At 44.1% G+C, this 19725-nt stretch overlaps 1 protein-coding gene across 2 annotated transcripts in view; it reads right to left on the bottom strand.

Annotated features, from left to right (window-relative positions):
• Nucleotides 1-19725, bottom strand: part of EGFR (epidermal growth factor receptor) — a 167641-nt gene that overhangs the window by 38801 nt on the left and 109115 nt on the right. For both annotated transcript variants that reach the window (XM_030007997.2, XM_030007996.2), the window contains exons 2-11: nucleotides 12711-12862; nucleotides 11096-11282; nucleotides 9652-9786; nucleotides 7814-7882; nucleotides 4788-4906; nucleotides 3230-3371; nucleotides 2240-2356; nucleotides 1552-1678; nucleotides 1383-1456; nucleotides 98-188 (exon numbers count right to left, since the gene is read on the bottom strand). In XM_030007997.2, coding sequence (XP_029863857.1) covers nucleotides 98-188; nucleotides 1383-1456; nucleotides 1552-1678; nucleotides 2240-2356; nucleotides 3230-3371; nucleotides 4788-4906; nucleotides 7814-7882; nucleotides 9652-9786; nucleotides 11096-11282; nucleotides 12711-12862 — 1213 coding nt within the window. The remainder of the gene's footprint in view (nucleotides 1-97; nucleotides 189-1382; nucleotides 1457-1551; nucleotides 1679-2239; nucleotides 2357-3229; nucleotides 3372-4787; nucleotides 4907-7813; nucleotides 7883-9651; nucleotides 9787-11095; nucleotides 11283-12710; nucleotides 12863-19725) is intronic.

Raw genomic sequence — 19725 nt, 5'->3', positions numbered from 1 at the left:
CCTGAGTCTCACACTGCTTGTTGCCTTGGTGTGCTCAGACAAGCGCACCTCTAAACACAGTTTCTTTTACAGTCGCTCTGGCACATGAGGTACTTACTGTTGCTTGGTTCTGCCTCGTATAATCTCCAGATTTTCAAAAGCATAGAGATCAGTAGCATTATCAGGCCAGGCCTGAATCAACAAAAATCCTGAAATGAAGAAAAGAAGATTAAAAAAAAACCCCCAAACAAAAAAAAAAACCCGTGGTCATTATTGGCAGCAGAACCTCCTTCTGCACCAGGAGAAGGCGCTTGTGCTTTCCCTATGCTTATCTGAGAATCTCAAAGTGAAACATGACATTTTAGGGAGCAGGGAGATATTTTTAAACCCCATTTTATAAACAGTTTACTTCTTAGCCCAGCACGAGGCCTTAGGAGCGTAAGAGAGGAGTGTGTTGGTGAGCCGCACATCCTGCCACACCGAGCCACCAGTGATGACGGCTCTTGCCAGCAGATACCCTGGCTGAGAGGCTGCTGGCTCCGGTGCTGTGGGAGAAAGACATCGCTCTGTCCCATTTCTGAGCTGCCCTCAGGGAACAGGAAAACTGAAGAGAAAGCAGAAACAGAGCAGAACAGACAGCCGCTCGGAGTGGATTTGCTAAGGCAAGCAGATTTCCCTGCTCAGCCGAGGCACTCAGGAGGAGGGGGGAGAATTTAGGAAATTGCAGGCTGCTGTATGAAGCTCTTGGATTAGTCATTTCTACCCTGAAGGGAGCCAGACAGGTAAAAGAGAGAAAGAAGAGGGGAATTGGAGTCACGTCTGTGGACCCAGCTCTGATGTTATGCTCTTTTTATAATGGGCTGAAGAAAATTACTTTTAATTGATACTTGGTGCAAGACGGCGGCTGAGTGCTCCACTGGCTGCTTTGTGCTCGTGGAGATACATTCACCCCAAGGAAGAGCTCTTCAGGCTGGAGAGGGTGTCTCTGTGAGGATGATGCAAGCCACTGAGCACGCTTCCCTAAGGAGCTGCTGAAAGGTTCTCCACAAATAGAAACACACTTGGCTTTTTTTAGCCAGAGTGGCACGCCTCTGCATCACCACATGCTTCTTGGGTGGCTGAGGATCTCTTCTGCTTTTACTCTTTGCTAGGGCTGACAGTTCAGCAGAAGGGATAGTCTGGCCAAATCACACACCTTGGATGGGAGACCAGTATGGGTTATGTGGGTGTAATGCTGGCGAGATGTTGCTGACCACCTTTGTGAAGAGTGACCCCTGGTAGCTCAGAGACAGAAACCGTTCACTTGCATTTCTCTTCATGCGCTTAAAAAATTTCCCTCGTCTCCCTTTGTGGTTTTGGCAGTACCAGTCAGAGAACACCTCAGCTTAAAACTCATTGCTAACCTGATATTTCTTTGACTGTTTTGAAGACATCCAACTTCTTGGGGTCCAAGGGTAGGGTCTTCGTGAAGGCATCACTGAAACAGAACGAGGAATTGGGAAAAGAATGGCTCAGCCTGAATTTCTCCCTAGCCCTTCTCCTCCAGTGCTAAACGACCACCAGGCAACTCACCCTAGAAATGCAACTGGGAGAATGCTGACATCCCCATTGATCTTGGTACAATTTTTGAAGGAGTCAATGTTTGTGGCGTTTATGGAGAGGATCCCCTTAAGTTCACCTATTCCGATACCATTGCACACTGTTAAAAGGGAGATACAAAAGTCAGGGGGGGAAGAAGAGTGAAGCCCAATGACATGGAAGGGAATAAACATGGAGATGCCATTAGTTCAGAAAGCACTCCCATATGGTCAAACCTACCACTGTAAGATGAGTTTCATAGATCTTTTGCCTACTTTTGCTTTTCAGAAAGCACCACAGGATAACTTCTTCCTGCCTGCCTGGCTGTGCAGCTCTGGTTCGAGCATCTCTGCACGCAGGCTCTGGCACATGCACTTCTCCCTCTTTGTCCCATTTTCATTTTATTCCTCTTGATGAGATACTGGGAAGGACAAGCGAAGGAGAAGGCTGATGTGCAAGATACACATAATGCACAGTTTATCTACCGTACTTGTGGTGTATCCCAGTTGGAAAGCATGCTCCACAGCCACGTTTCCTGATCAAACCCCTTGTCAGATCTCCAAACTATCACTGGATATTTATGTTGAATTTGTACTTAATTAAGCTCAGAACTCCATGTACTTTTTCTAATAAGTTACCTATAATCTCAAAGCCTTACTGGTTTATTCCATGCTTTCTATACCTTTGCTGCATAGCCCATCACACTTTTTACACTTCCGAACACCGTTTTCTTCCACTTCATAAGTATCAGTATTGCACGAGCGAACACAGGAGCCATGGTCTGTCACCACGTAGTTGTCTGAAAAAAACAAGGATACAAAGGTCATTGAAATGCAAGTGGGATGCATTGGGGGCTACACAGGCACTGCAATACTAGGAAGAAAAAGGGGGTTTGAACTTTTGGCATACTTAGCGAAGTACAGGCATTAATTATTAATTCTCACAAACATCCTTTGAAGGTAGATAGACATACAGTGCTATCACCATTTTACAGAGGAGAACAGTCACAGAAGGACAAAACAACATTGCCAAGGTCAGGCTGTGCAGAAGTGGCATAATCGGGATCAATACACAGCACTTCTCATCCCTCACCTTCACTCACTCTTTCAGGCTAAGGGCCAGGCAGGGCAATCGTCAACCTCAGAAAGGGATACCCGTTCTGTATGGTAAACCCTCTCTTACATTTAAGTCTTGATGGGTTGAAAAAACATGGACATGGAACAGCGTGAAAGAAAAAGCAAGTATCTGTAGAGGAAGCAATGATCACAGGCTTTGAGAGGGAGTGTTGAAACCAATGACTTTCTACCAGTCCTAATTAAGAACCAGCTAAGAGTTGATACTGCTTTGGTAATCCACAGGATTGATCCCATATGGCTGTTGTTTTGATGATTCTCATAAGATGTTTTTCTCTCCATCAAGAGAAAAATCTTCAGAAGTCAAAATTTAATGGTTAAAAATCAGGGAAGGTGATGGATGCAGACAGTTTGAAGAGGCTGCCTTCTTTACCAGCTATTCTGTCATTTTTGACACCTGTTCCCGGTTCCCAAGGAAGCTGAAGAGAACAAGAAAGTGCTTTTTCACTTGGCCATAACGCAGAGGGATGACACAGGTCCCTTCCCACCTTGCTCCAACTCCCCACCTCCTCTGCGGATGCAACCTCAAATGAACTTACGTGGACATTCCCTCACACAAGTGGCTCCAAAGCTGTATTTTCCATCAGGGTTGACATCCATCTGATAAGTGGTGGGGTTATACAGGACCAAGGGGGGACACGTATCCTTGCACGTAGCATCATCCCGAAACTTGCGGCATGCCTGCCATTGAACAACAGCACCCATTAAACTACCTTCTCCTTAAAAAGTGACAATGGTTTTATATGAGCTCTTTAAAAACACTCTGATGGGCTCATCTGTTTCCTGCTTGGCTCTAATGGGAACCCCAAGCAGCTAGAGGGAGGGTCCCTCGTGCTTTGAAGGTGAAAGGTTGCTTCAATTGAGTTTTAACATTTGAAAAAAAAAGAGAGAACATGAGGTTTTCTTGTTCTGAACAAGAAACCTTGGCACTCTGGCGGAGAGCTGCTGGGATTCACGTGGGAACAGGAGCGAATCTGCATGCCTTAGACAGAAGAATTTTCCCTACAAGCAGCAACCAGATCAAGAAAAACAGTACTTTTCTTGGCCGCTTTTTAATAACCTAAATCAAATCAAGTCCTTTCCTGCCGATTACTGACTTTTCTGGCTAAATATTAAACTGAAGCCATTATATTTGGCTGCAGGCAATGAACAATTTAGCAGGCATTTATGAAGGACAAGTTGGTTCTTCCAGTCTAATTCTGCATTAAATTAATAATCACTCTCTTCTCCTCTTTTTTCTTCCCCAGCGTTCGAGATGAGAGAGAGTAACTGTCTTCTCTGTGAGCCAGTAAGGGCATCATAGCCACGCAATTTATAAGGCGACCAGGAATACAGATAACAACAACAAAACCCAGACTGGATGGTTTCTGTGGCAATTACTCAGGTGTCACTTAATTCAGAATGAAGTGTAGTGCAAACATGGGGAAGAGTTAACACCACAGCATGCACCAACCCCCTGAAACTCTTGTAGAAAAGCAATGGGATGTTTTTTTTCCTAAAAAAGCTCCATTTGCTCCTTCTCCCTCCGCTGCCCCAGGGTCCCCCAAACACTGTGCTTGTGTGGCAAGTGAAAAGCAGAAACCTTGATTTCATGTCCGAAGTTCAGTGAAATGCAAACAAAGTGAAGGTCCATCATATCTTATTCCCCTTACAAATTCTTGCTTTAGTAAACCAAGATTATTACTGCTTAGCGCTAGGAGCACAAGGCAAAGCTGTGCTGGCATGGAAAACGACTGCACCGTGGCGGCAGCTGAGGACCTGGGGACCTGCCTATGTGGCGAAGTCACCCTACAGCAAACACTTAGCTGCTCTGCAACAACTTTGAGCTCATTGGGCTCCCAGAGGCACTAACCCTGATTTGGCATGTGCTAGGAAGGTCCACCTGCAGAGTCAGCAAAGACCAGCTAAGGGTGTTGTGAAATTCATGTCCTCTTCCCTCCTGCTGACCACCCATGCAGGGAAGCCCCGGAGCACCCTCCAGGTCAGCATCTCTCAGAGGCCTTCTCAGATGGAAGAAGGCTAGAGGACAGGCAGCCGAAAGCCTGCCTTGCTGTGCCAGGGATTTAAGCAATTATGGGGGTGGTGTAGCATCGTTACCAGGCAGTCGCTCTCCCGAGGCCCCGTGCACCCCGCAGCACACTGGTTGTGGCAGCAGTCGCTGGGCACCTTTCCCCTGCACCGGCCAGAGCACTGCTGGGCACAGATGACTTTCGTTACTGGAAGACACAAGAAAAAAGGAAAAACATCGGGAATGAAGAACATTTAAGCTGTACTTGCTGCGATGAGATCAAGAAATATGGAGAAAAGGTCTGGTGCAGGATCTGTGCTAGATTTTCCCCATGGGATGCATATTCTGTCCTCATATAAGGCCAAAGCTCAGGAGGGCTGAGAGCTGGTGTGGGTGGTGGTGAGAAGGGGTTCTGTTCAGGCCGTAATTCTCTTGGCTCTTGCGAGGTGCTAAGCACTCTGGTCCCAGCCAGCAAACCATGTCCTGCTTAGAAAGAGCATCCAGGTCCCTGTGGCATCAATGCCTAAACCAAGAAAAACTCTGTGGACTCATTGCATCTTACAGCTGGGCAATAGAGAAGGATCTGGCTCCATTTTGTTGAGAAAATCTGCTATTATTGGTGCTAGCTTTGGGAAAAACAACACGACAGGAGAACTGCCAGGACTCTGTACTATAACGGGAAGCCGTACATTGTTGGTGTGGTGTTAGGATCAGTTCAATGCACTAAAAATATTTCTGAAATTTGTGTAGAGAGAGGAGACTCACTCAGCAAACCGATTTCATATGCATATTGTATTATTTTTCTTTAGGCTTCAATTCCTCGGCCAAGTTTTATCTTTGTTACTCAACTCCCACAGTGTTTGCACCAGTGCAGCAACCTGGAGGAAGAACTGGCCCTGATTCAGCTTTTTGCAGAGAAGCAAAAACTGCCTGCAACATTTTGTTGAGAATTGGGAAATCGTCTCCATTTGAATATCAAAGCAGAGAAAATAATAATCCGAACAATTAAAAAAAAAACCAGAAATTAATGGTTAGCATTAAAACCCCAAATGGGATTGTTTGTTCTCTACAACAAAATTACCGATCCACAGAACCTGGCATTAAACTTCGGAGAAACCTGATGGCTAATTTGCTGCATTACAGCACCCTGAGCATTTTTGCTTTGCACTACAGTAACCGTTACCAACTTCACAGTTGGCACAAATGAGTTACAATATCACCAGGAATTCCTGTAAGTCCGAAACAGATGGTTGTTAATTAACAGAAAATTACTGGAAAATGTAGCCTGCTACAGGGTATATAACTGTGATTTTTTTAAAAATCATATTTCCTATCTTTTTTCATTACACATTTTTGTATCCAAACTGTATTATTTCATTTTTCTTGTAGGCCTTTAAGCAAGATATTGTATTTTCAAGGAAACAGATTATTTCCACAATATGCATAAGCTTCTCTGATAGCAACTCCTTCGTTCAACTAGAAACAGGGGAATAAAAGGCACATTGTTCTACACTAACAGCATTTTGATACCTTTTTTTCATAAGCATCAACCAGGGAGTAAAGCAGCTCATCACTTTGATAGCTATTGACTTGAGCTTCCTGCTGGAAACATATATCATGGCAAATGTTTATATTTCATACAGAATATCCCACGTTCGTTGAAGGAGAAAGATACGTATCATCCCAAACTTTCCCACATATGGAAATGTGGGATACATTTTCAGTTGGCCAGATTCTCAAATGCCTGGAGAGGAGAGCCAGAGCCTGCAAACGGTTTCATTTTATGCACTCCTAGTCATCCTCCCGAAGCCAGCAACAGTTTGTAAATGCTGGAAGCTTGCAGAGCTGAGACCTGAGGTTTTGGAAGCCCCTGGGACAGCTGTGCAGCCTCAACTGCAGGGATCAACCTGGGAAGGGCTTTGTGTGCACAGCCACTGACCACCTCAAGAGCCAAACTGCAGAGCTGACTGAAAAAACCTAAAGCTTATGCTAAATGAGGATAGAAAAGCTCTATGTTCCTTTTTCCTTAAGCTCTAGAAGCCGTACAGATTTGGCCTGATACTTGCAGGCAAGAAACTTAGGTTTAGGTGATTATTTGTAATGGAAAACCAAAGATAGGATGTTGCTTTCATTTGTGTTATGTTTAGATCAGCAGTCTTTCCACTGAACTTCACACAAAACAAAGAATCAGAAACAATGCATTTCCCCACTTATTACAGAAAAAGGAAATAATGAAGCAGCAAAAAAGTTGAAATGGTCTTCCTTCTCAACCTTTACTTGAGGAAAAATAAAGCCTTGCAAAATCTCAAGCACTTCTAAATGGGTGTTTCTGTTGCTCTATTAACGTCAGGCAAACATCCTACCTGCAAAATTTTACAGTAAAGCACAGGCAGCCAAACGGAACAACCTCACAATGCCAAGTATCTCCATTTACAAATTAAAAAATGGCAACACATTTTCTAAGAGCCTTCCAAAGATCCTCTGAGTAGTGTGATTACCCACATGAAGGTGACATCTTTTGTGTTTACAAAAGAAAGCCACCGGCATTCCAAAAAGAGGAATTAAAGCCAGCAAAAACTGGGTTATGTTGTTGCTTCTAATAGTAGAAATTAATCCAAAGTATCGTTAACTGGCCTGCAGAGTGGCTCTGTGGGAAACAGCAGGAAGGCAAACAATTCACCATGCAGCTACTGCGTTCTATCTTACATGGTAAAATGACTTAAGGAATAAATGTTCTCATCCGCAGGTGGGAGAAAGTTATGGGTGACAGATGAAAGCTTTCAACGCAGGAGAGCTGCAGTCTTTTGCCTCTGGAGGAACAGCACATCTGCAGGGAAATCCAGACCCAAGTCAAACCACCTTGAGGTTTCCCCTCCAGAAATGAAGCTACTTGGGGGGAGCGGGCATGGCCGTCCTCCCTGTGACTGCACTTCTGCAGAGTGGGAAGCACGCCACGTCCGTCCGTGGTGTGCTTCAAGGAGCCCCAGCATAGAGGGATGCAGAGAAGGCCAAGTGTGAAATACATGTCATTGATTGGTGCTTGGTGTGTTAGTTTTTTGGTAGATAGAAATTTAGTATGTCAGAGCACACAAGATTTCTTAATCTGCAGGCTTACATGTCTGGCAGTTCTGTTCGCCAGGGCCCCAGCAGTGGTCTTCTGTGCAGTTCGGATGGCATTTGGGACCTAAACCACAAGAGCAGAGTATTATATTCTATAAACATGGACAACAACAACATCATGTGAGTTACAGAAAACAAAGACTTGAGTTTTCCCTCTTGATAAATCAGGGGAGGAAGCACCTATATACCAGTGCTCAAAAAGTTTCAGAGCTGGACCTTAATATCCTTATCCTTTGTTCATCTCTGGTTTCCTACGTGCAGTTCTCCACACCTTTGAGCAAGCGAGCGCAATACCCAGCCAGTCTAGCTTACGAAAGAGGCGTATTTTTCCCAGGAACAGGAATCTCAGCTACTGCCCGGCTGGCCCTTCTGCTGAAGTTTGCATGCAATGACAAGTCACCGCCGGCTTGCGGCCGGGCATGTGCCAGCTGCTCGCTACAGGCCACATGTAAATCAATGTTTCTGAACAACGTGGTTCGAAAAAGAAAACAAACCCAACTGGATTCGCAGGCAACTGCCAGCTGCTCTGACCACAAAGTAATTCGACTTGTCTGCTTCGCGCCCTCCTCCCGCCCTTTGCCAAAAATATTCCTCGGCATAGGACTACGCAGCAGATGGACAATCGATGGAGAGGTGGCAGGATGGACAGACACCCTGCCTGACCTTGATGGTTCAGTGCTGGGCTCTTTCCTAACCATCCCTCCTTACTCTTTTCTTTCTTTTTCTTTCTCTTAATGACAAGCAAAGTCCCAGAGAAACAACTTATTTTACATTATGGGATTGTTATTAAAACCATAAATGGTGAAGTAGATTAATCTGGAATTCACTGCATTTAAGAGGCATTTCCTACTAGAATGATTCTTCCTGCTAACAACACATGATTCTCCCTCCCCTCCGCTGCCCATCAAATAGCTGAACAAACGCCAATACTTGTCCAAGAGTTGATTGATTTGGTGTGTGACCAAAGAACTTTTTTTTTTTTAATGTTGAAAAGGGAAAGGTTAACATTTCTGTGGTGTTTAGAGCCAAACTCCTCTGCTGACTTGTATCATTTGCAACCCCTTGATTACGCTAGGGCTCTGCAGAAAAATATGTCAACACAGAAGTTGGCTATTAGCTCTCAGGCAGTTACGCAACTGGAAGAAGATAAAGAAAATATGCTTTTCCGCCAATTTACAGTGCCAGAAATTAAATGCTCAGAAACGAAAATAAACTCTCCTTTACATGAAATGACTGGGGATTTTAGAAGGGACTCATAAGGCTGAAGGATTAGCTTGAGCCCACTCAGAGCATATGCTACACAAACTTTTAAATATAAGCTCATCTCCCTCCTGATCTAAAGCATCAGATTTATCTGCCTGTTTATCATTAATTTTGCAAGGATAATCCATGCAGCCCAAAACACCAGTGTTTTATGGCACTCAGCTTGGGCCTTAGCACTAAAAAGGCTTCAAGTCCCACAGTAACTCCATGAAGGTACCCATATGGGTTTTCTAGACCAGAGCCTTATATTGTAAACAGAAGACTTCTGGAAAGCAAATGACTGCACATTATTCTGAGCTGTCTTTGAAGAACACATACGTAGGGTACTGTCTGAAACCAAGAGAAGCTTTCCAAAGAACTTCAGTGAGCTGTGAGTTAAGGACCTAACCACCATGAAAAATTACATCTTCAGCCAGCAGTGAAGAAATGAAAGGACTTCCCTTGGAACAGGGCTTGGTGGCCCTGCATGAAGGAACTGGTGGACCTGAAACCCACCACATGAAAGATGGGATGTTCGTTCTTCTCTCTGAAATGGGGGAGCGCATAGCATTTTGGTAAGTTAATACTCACAAGAAGACAGGTTGCTTGCAAATTCAAGCACCGTGAGAGGCTTCTTGCTCGTGTCAATGATGTCATTCCAGAGAACCGTGTCCATGTTGCACAATTTGGGGTTGTTGCTGATTTTAACACCTCCATTGAGAATTTCTGCCATGGAAGGAAAAAAATTGGTAAGTGAAGCAACCTGCCTAAGTCTTCTGTCTCCGATCTAAAGAAAGGGAAGTAAAACACTTGTTTCTTCCCCTCAGACATGCTATGCTGACAGAAAAGGACAATCTGCATGGCACCAGCACTCCTGATGGTACAACTAACGCCAAACTCAGACTGATGGGTTCTGAAGGGTCAGCTGCTGTTGGATGCCACCAAGGTGCTACTACATGTGGCTTTCGGCCTGGTGCCAGCCCCAGAGGCCACTGCACTCAGCAGAGATGGCACTGCTGGTGTGCACAGCCAGAGATAGTGTCGTGGTTTAACCCCAGCCAGCAACTAAGCACCACGCAGCTGCTCACTCACTCCCCCCGCCGCCCAGTGGGATGGGGGAGAGAATCGGAAGGAGAAAGGTAAAACTCTACGCTTGAGATAAGAACAGATTAATCGAACAGAAAGGGAGAAACTAATAATGATAACAGTAACAATAATAAAATGACAATAATAATAAAAGGATTGGAATATACAAAACAAGTGATGCACAATGCAATTGCTCACCACATGCCAACTGATGCCCAGTTAGTTCCCGAGCAGCCATCCCCCCCAGGCCAACTCCCCCCAGTTTGTATACTGGACATGACATCACATGGTATGCAATACCCTTTGGCCGGTTTGGGCCGGCTGCCCTGGCTCTGTCCTGTGCCAACTTCTTGTGCCGCTCCAGCTTTCTCGCTGGCTGGGCATGAGAAGCTGAAAAATCCTTGACTTAGTCTAAACACTACTTAGCAACAACTGAAAACATCAGTGTGTTATCAACATTCTTCTCATACTGAATCCAAGACATAACACTATCCCAGCTACCAGGAAGACAATTAACTCTATCCCAGCCAAAACAGGACAGACTGTCAGCCAGAGACTGTGTAAGACCCTAACTTACATACCACCAGCTCCCACTGGAATTTAACAGAAAATACTGACGTGTATGCGCTGGAATCAAATAATGCAAAATAACAAGTGGATACTTCTTTGCCATTTTGGGGGACACAAATAAATCTCACCATACTGTTGATGCTTTGGATTTTCTGGATCTTGTTGCAATGGAAAATTATGAACTTCCGTCATCTTTTGAAGAAGGCTGGCTAGCAGGAAAGCAAGTAGGAAACTGGGAAACTACATTAAAATCCTTGTTTTTAAAACAGGATTTGATGGCATATGACTTTGAGAGGAGATCTTCAATCAGATCTAGATACCAACAACCTAAAGTTGAAGTTTGCTTTACAGGTGCCTCCACCTCTTGCCCTTGTCTCACCTGATAGCCGTTTCATTGGCAGCTCTCGGAGTCCCTGGGTTTTATTCATGTGATAATTAGACAAAACTGCCAGGGCGTAAGAGTTGTCATACAGCACATTGCCTCGGATGATCTGGAGATTTTCTAGGGGAATGACATCCACCATGTTAAGCGCGATGAGCACGTAGCCTGCAACCTCCTGTATCGTCTGAGAGAACAACAGAAGAAACAAGGTGCTTAATCCATAACACTATTCTACTCTTGATAGAGTCGCTTTCCTCCTCCCACCCTTCCAATCCACTGTCTCTCAATTTTAAGGAATGATAAACCACTTAATCTCATTAAAAAATAAAGAAATCCAAGAACAAGAAGGGACTATGTGGAAAACTTTGTTGTCTAAGTAGGTATAAACCGACCCTTAGAACAGCTACCAGGGGGTCATTCCAAAGGTCCATCTTACCCCTGTTCTGTCTGCAAGCAAGGGCAAGTGGAGCTGCCTAGGGGATGCAGGAGAACAGGGCAAGCATGTATGATATGGCAACCAAGTGTGATGCTTCCCCTGAATACTTGCCCAGCCTCCAACAATTGGCAGCACAAAGATGCTATCTGATTGAGGCTTTTACACTCTCTCTTCTGAGCCCCTTTCCTAGTGGATTGTCCAATGCTCAGCAGAGGAAAAGAGCAGGTAACCACCTCTCTCTTAAGCACTGAATAGTTACAGGACAACAAGACAAGTGAAGCACTGTTCCTGGATGTAGGTTAATTCCTGCCTTGTACTGAAATCACTGTAAATGAGAAACCCTCAGACTACCACTTAGGATATTTTTCTCTTCTATGAAGACCACCAGTGATTTTTCGGCAGACCTGTTATGTTCCTGGGGACACTGGGCTACATGGTCAAGTTGTGCTTGGGAAAGAAAAATGGCAATACCATCATATTTGTAAACCGTATGTCTGAAACATCTCTTTTCTGATGTTCTTGCTTGTTACTATAATTAAATGCTTTTTTCCCCTTTGTTCCCTGAGGAAGAAAGCTCACACAAAGAGATTACTCCTCTAAATCCAGCGGACTGACCTGTTTATTCAAATCTTCCATACAAGAGCTCTTGATAACAGACATACACTAATGTCAAAAAACTTCTTCCTCTCCTGCTTCTTTCTTTGAAAACATCCTAATCTGATAACTGGGCATGCCAAAATCAATGCGTGTAAAACACCTTCTTTAAAAAATATACGCTAAAGTGCGACGCTGTTGCCACTGGTGGCAGTCTGGCAGCGGGAGAACAGACCCGTACCCCTCACCTGGTCTGTGCTGGTGGGGAATCTCTGAGAAGTGAGGCAATGCATAAGGATGTAATAATATTTGTAAATAAGAAGAAAACCACCTGCATGGCAACCAGCATAGGTTGGCAGGTGCTTGAGAAGCTATTTCTCAAAGTACCTGATTTAATATAGTAGGGTTGAGCGTATCCTGCAGCCTACAGGTATGCTGAGACTGTGACCTGCAATTTCTCTGACATCAGCTAGCTATGTTTTTGGATGACCACAGAATTTTACAGGTAGCTGATCCGTTGCACTTTAAAAATGCAGTTAGATTTCTTTAGCAGGGAAAGCCACATTGGCCAAGAACACTAACCTTCAGGAAAGAAAGGTCACGATTGTGCTCCACGTATGTAATCTCCAGGTTGCTCAGTACCACCTCGCAGTTGTTGTACATCCTCTGCAGGCTGGTGAAATGGTCTTCCACATGTCCCAGCTGAGTCAGCTTGTTATTTGTCCCTTGACAAACTGTGGAAGAAAGAAGAAAACTCCATGAAGGAAAACAAGAATAAGTACAAGGTAAAGACTTGTTGCCCACCCACCTTTACAAGCACCACTGTAAGTGAAGAATCAGCACAGATGTGTAAGAAACAAGAACATTATCTTGCTTGATGACAATGGCAATAGCGTAGGGAGCATGCAACGTTTCCCAAGCACAGACATGTACCAGAATTAAGAGCTGGGATAACCCTCTGTCACTTTCTGTTATATACCCCGCCCCCCCCCAGATGACGCTTTTATACATAAGTAGCACTAGGTTTTCTGTACCACAAACATAACTCAGCTCCTGAGGACAGGACACTGATTTTGTGCCATCAAACACTATTGAAAGTGTACCCTGCCAGGTACCGCTGCTTGGTATCACCAAAGGCGAGGTGATTTCCCCAAGGGCCCATTTACAATCGTTTGGGAGGCACTGGGTCTCCTTGGAAGCTCAGTGGGAGGGAGCAGAGGTTTCCTGCAGGACCCCTCAAGCTACAAGTAGGGTTTTAAGAGCAAAGTGAACCTCCAGGGCTCACACATTTCTTGCCACTGACATATTGGGAGTATGATAGATTCAGGAGATTTCCCGGCATATTCAGCTTTGGCACACAAATCCACCTAAGCCTGCTTTGCTGGTGGGGAAGGAAGTGGTGCCACAGAGAGCACCACTGAGATTACAAACATTTATAACGGCATGATGGAAAAATTTGTCCCCACCTGAAATTCTATCACTCTGCTTTACCAAACCTAGAGTAACTGACAAAAGTTATCACCAGTACTACATCTGATTGCAATAAAAAAGCAAAATGCAAATTGCTTTAAAGAAAAAAAAATCCCACACAAGCCCCAGAAACTCTGTAGCCATCCAGTCATCCCCTGGACTATCCCTACATAGCTAAAATTAAAACATCTCTGAGTTATGCTAATACAGAGGAAAAGAGAATGATACAGAAGGCAACATGGTAAAAAACTTCACAACACCTTCCAGGTGGAAAGCTTCAGCCCAAGTTTGCTCTTCAGTGGGAGCAAACGGAGGCCCTTATCTCATCATCGCTATAATGCAACCCCAGCCTGACCTCATGGCTTTCCATAACACACTGAAAGAATTGCATTCTTTTAACTTGGAGAAAATAATAAATGAAATGATACTTTTGTAGGGCCATAATTCCTAGAAACACCAGTCACAAACTGGAACACCATTGTGTGGGGTGCTGTAAAGCAAATAACAAAGACTCTTGACAAAGCTGGGAAGAAGTTTTGGAGCTAGTAACGTAAGACAACACCTGTTGAAGATTTACCGGACAACTGATGTTTTATTTGTAGGAAAAATAACTTAATAAGCAGTGATAAAAACACACTTATCAATCGTTAAAACCATTCGCTGAACATATGTTACTTCTCAGTACAGTCATCACCATTAAGGAGCTACAGTGATAACATTAAATACTCTTTGTCTGTATTTAAAGCAAGGTTATTCACTCACATTCCTCAGTTATTTCTCATTATAAGTCTAGATAAACATTATGGTGTTTGGGATCAGAGTGGCAACTGCTAGTAAATGGGGACAGTCTAATAGGGGCTGTGATTACACCATCTAAGCCACTTGTTACTACATGAGCCTCAAGTGTAGAAAATGACCCTTTTTACATTTGCCTTGAATTTCTGTAACAAACAAATTTCTAAGCAGGATTTTCTGTTCCAGTTTCAAACTTAACTGTTCCAATGTGTTCATGCTTAAAATCTGCATTTGCTGCCTTCTGCCTCAAGTACAAGGACCATAAATTACTAACCAGAGTCACAGGAGGGGTCTTATTCTGTGGAGTGGTCACATTTTGAATGCAAAAGGTTATAAATATTGTCACATGCTGGTCTGCCCTGGAAAATGTTTTGTTGTTGGGGATGGGGGTGAAGCAGCTTTGAACTGACTGGAAAAGTCAGAGAGTCCTCCCAGAGGTCATCTTGAATTTTAAACAATGTTATTCTCCAACCAAGGAAAAAGTCAGTAATAAAAGATTTTCAGACGGTTCAAAACCTCAGCTCGGATGCTCATTTTAAGCATCTCGGATCTGATCTCTAAAACAGGTGTGATTTTGAAATGCACTCAAATACACTGCAGGAACAGGCGCAGTTTAGAGCGCTCACCAAAATTAAGACATGTAAGTCAGCCTGTTACAGTCTTCAGGGTCTACAAATGGCCTGATGCTCTCACTGCATCTCCGGTGTTAACAGCAGCAAAGATCTGCCCTGGTACTCGAGACAGGCCCTATGCAAAAGCTGCAGCGTTTATGGTACGTCTGAACTGAAGAACGGGTGGAAGGAGAAGCCTCCTCTGGTGGCGGCATCCTGGCCACCCATACCCACCATCAACCCCACACAGCTTGGATTGCACCGTCCAGCTTACTGAAACAAGCCCTAGGAGAAACTGCACACACTCGAACGTGATTCCCTTGGGATCGGACAAGCGCTGGAGCTCTGAACTTGGCTCAGCCATCCCGAGAAACATAGACTTTTTCACTGCTTACTAGGTCAGGGTTCATACAGCAGACGGAGGGCATGGTTACTCTTCTTTTTCTCCTTCTTGCTCTCCCATGGAGCCGCTCAGTGAACCATGCCAAAGAGTTGATCCAAGATACAAATAATGTAGAATAATAAACAAATAAATGGACAGAGGGTATTTTTAGCTCAGGAAAGCTCGCCAGTTTGGTTCACTGTGGTGCCCCATGAACCGCTGCGTTGGAAACTGCTCTGAGGACAGCAAGGGGGCAGGAGCAAATAACCAGAAGGAGCTCGCCAGCTTGTGAAGCTGCAGAGGGAAACGCAGACATAATGAGCTCTTAAGAGGCTTCAGGTTGTTCCTCCAGGACCTACTTTCTTCCCCTTTGAGGGGGGAAACTTTGATGGCTCTCTACCAAAGGTGTCTTAAGCCACATGCAAACCCACTTGTCCCTCCAGCAGGCTCATCACATCCTCTACACAGTAAACAGATGTAGGTGAGATGTTAGTTAAGATTCAGAGAGGAAAAGAAAATGGGTTGCTTCTGTTGATATCTCAACAGTATATGTATAGTCATATCAGTATATCAGCCAGACTACCCTATAAGAGCTTTCCCTTTCATGCACAATTTTTTGTTTCCTCAAAGAGATAGAGGGCCAAATCCTTGTTTGCTGCAAAGAGATCTAAGTACATCCAAAAAGTGAACTTCATCACAGAAGTATTTACCAAATGAGAACCTGGGTCATAAGCAGTATATGCTGAGCAAATAAAACCCAAATCAAACAAAACAAGCGAAACCGCTGCAGCAGAATCACTGAACTCAGGCAAAGTTGCTGAATAATTTTCTAAATAGAGTATTTTGAAAGAAAAGAGAATGGCCTGCTTGCATGTGATGAATAATACCATTCCTGCAATTTCTTTGCTTACGAAAACTGTTCTGAAAAGATACATGCTATAATTATCTGTATATAATACTACAGTGTGAATGCCATTCTGGCCAGAGGGAAAAGCACCAATAACGTGGTGCTCGCCTTGCTCTGCAGAGTTTTAAGTGGGACGTGCATGCATGAGTGGATGGATGAATTATATTATGATTCAACCTCTACTGGGCTGACCTATTTGTCCTCCAAAGGACAGGTTTTGACACCACCTACGTTCATTATACCCTTTTGTTTCAATGTGTAGAAAAGCCAGCACTATCCAGGTTTAGGAGTCAGTGGTGGGTGTGGATACTTGCGTGGTACTACTGGGGGCTGTGGTAGTATGTACCATATAATATATGCCCCACGCGGACACTTACACCTGGCTGCAGCACATATTAGCTCTAAATGAGAGTAAAAAAAACAGAGAAGTTTCCTGATGAAAATTCAGGGTGAGAACGTCCCTGACCAGTAGAAAAGCCAAGATCCAGACCTGAACTTCAGGACATGGGCTGATCCCTAAAAGACGAAAGCTTTGCTCTTATCTGTAATGTTAATATAATAAAAATACAGCCAGTCTGGAAAGTTTTGACACAGAGAGGACATCCCAGGAGGCCGCCGTCTGCTGCAGCGCTGACAGCGGGGCTGCTTGCTGGGAGCGCTGGGCTCTCCTGCCCCAGCCCGGGCGACCCGCTGGAGCCCCAGAGCCCCAGCCACCACCCCTGTGACCTGGAGACAACCCAAAAAGTCTGCAGGGCGGCAGCATGGGATTACCACTGCAAAGCATTTTATTTCTATATGATATTGCTCTTAGCACACATGCTGCACTTCCTAAATGCCAAAGTGATGTTGATCTTGAATCAGTTACAGGATTACCTCAAGAGGCAAACTAAAAACAATGCAGATATTGCTGAAATGAGCCAAAATGTCAGGCACTGTACAAGACAGCAGCAATCTAAGAGCTGAAGACAGAGGCACACTGTACCGATAGATGCAAACTCACTGAATTTTAGTGCTTAGGAAAAGTGCAGGGTTGGCTGCCCTGGATACTAAAATCCTCTCTCTGTCCACAGACATGCTTGCTCCCCTTCTCCACCTCAAACTTGGCCTTAAAGGAGTATTTCTAGGTGATGCAAATGGGGTCACCCTCTGCAGCCCTCTCCTCCTTGGCCTTTATTTTCTTGTGCAGCCCAAAGAAGTGGAGTGAAACCAAAGCATTTCCTAAATAGCATTTTCCACAAGTGATGGTAGGGAGACAGAAAGCATCCATCCAGCCATAATGCTAAGCGACTATATTCTCCCAAATCCATACAAGCTCAGATTAAACAAAGTGGTCCCTGCAGCAATTGCCCTGATACAAGTGAAATCTGTTTTCATCTTTTCCCCAGAAAATCTCTGATTACTGAAGTCCCAATCTTGTCACGCATGTTTGTCCCAGACTTGAGAAAAACCCTGGAGAATGCTTTGAAACCAAATTATCACCAATCCCCAAATCATCAGCTGTTTCTGTCCATGCTCAGCCTGTGTTAGTCTCTCTGCAGCTCTGACAGATGCATCAAAATAATAACTCGCAAAGGCAATTTCAGAGACACGCAAGTCCATTTCCATGCTTCATATATCACTTATAACTCTATACGCCCTGGCATAATATGCTTGATATACTTTTCCTGCATGTTTTCCAGTCATTATTGACAATAACACAAAACTTGCAGACAAGAGATATTTGCTTAATCTGCCAGCACATTTATAAATATTCCTCTCTCCTCACTCATTCGCAGTAATTTCACTTTTGATTTTAAGTATTTCATGGAAGAGCAGTACCTTCCCGGGCACTTGGTCCAGATACAAAGCTGTCTCTGAAGGCCAGGGGAGACAATGGCACTTGACGTCCCTCCATCGGTGCTGCCCACAACCAATTCACCTTAACCAGCGCATGGGGGGAAAAACCTTTCAAGTGAACTGGAATTGTTTTGTAAGAAATACTGCTTGACATGGGTCTGCATGGGTAATCACACCATCCCCAAACCCTCACACCTCCTGGGTCAGCCCTGCACAACACATGGGGGATCCTGGCTACGCCCTGCGCCTCCACGCTCCTCCCTAGGAGAAAAACTGTTTCCCCCTTACGAGGGCTGCCACTGACCTTCACCTAATGGGGCCTCAGAAATTAAATGAAGATCCTCGTGTCATTCAAGCACAAATCTGTACATCAGCTATAAGGGCAGGCCCTGTATATCAGGCTTTTTTTTAACCGACCTCAAAGCACTCCCTTACAGCTATCGAACAGATCCACATACCCCACCGTGGAATCCAGAAAAGTGCAGCTAGTACTGTCAAATGATCAAAACAATGGCATTTAAGCTTACAAGGAAGTACTACAGCAGACAGGACATTTGTCATCATGACTAACCTAATTTCTGATAGAAAGAAACATGCAATGCTTTCCCTAAAGCAAACAGGGTATGAAATGTCAGAGGTTGGAAAAAGAAAGCAACATTATGTTATATGTGATTAACCATTTAAATAGAAACACTTCTTACGATTCACCAGTTCCTCAACACTAGAGAGATGTGATAGAGAAATTTTGGTATTACTGGGTTTAGTGTGTTTTACATACTGAGTAAGAATTTCAAGAGGGAGGAAAGTCCATGTGACAAAAAGAAAACCAAATCTGCTGTGATGTGATGTGCTGTGGGAAGTTATGAAAAGGAAAGGAAAAGCTAGAAAACAGGTGGGGAGTACAAACAGTGCTCGGACACGGGCAGATGTTTTCCCTTGAGAACAGTGGTTGCAAATGCATACGATGCCTAAAAGGTCCAGTTTCAGCTTAATGACAGCAGCATTCGGGCACTGGAAATGCTGCCACAGAAGATAATAATTATTGCACATATTCAAATACTATAATTTAAAACATTGTGAAAAATAGCCTCGCGTGGCTGTACTATGTCCCTCCTCAAACAGTGTGGTTTAAAGTAATGCAGTTACTGAGATTAATTCTGACTTTTAGACACACTGGGAAAAAAACAATGACAGAGCTCTTAAAAATACTTAAATGGAAACCGTAATTGCAAAAGTGACCCAAAACTAACGCCACGCTGGAGAAAAAGAATATGCCTTAAGGGAAAGCTTTCCCAGATGGTTTCTTATTTCTATTTACTTGACGAAAGCAACTTTTCCAGCTAAAACTAATTTTAAGTTTCCCTTGCTCTGGTTAGGAGTGGAGACCTGCCCTCTGATGGCAAAAGTCATGTCTTGAATTGCGAGGGATGGAGACAGCATGACAGTTGGATGGCCTGATTGCTGGTGAGTGCCTTCACCTGAAAGAATAAATAATTATACACAAACCAACTTGCTCCTGAATGAAGACCTCTCCAAAGTCAGAGCATTTCTGACAACAGGGATTCAGCCTTAATAATTCCCTAGGAGGTTTTGGTC

The sequence above is a fragment of the Aquila chrysaetos genome, chromosome 3 (genome assembly GCF_900496995.4).
Source record: "Aquila chrysaetos chrysaetos chromosome 3, bAquChr1.4, whole genome shotgun sequence".
In the NCBI taxonomy this organism is placed as follows: Eukaryota; Metazoa; Chordata; class Aves; order Accipitriformes; family Accipitridae; genus Aquila; species Aquila chrysaetos.
The sequence above is the reverse complement of the archived record's forward strand: the minus strand, read 5'-3'. Positions and strand labels throughout refer to the sequence as shown.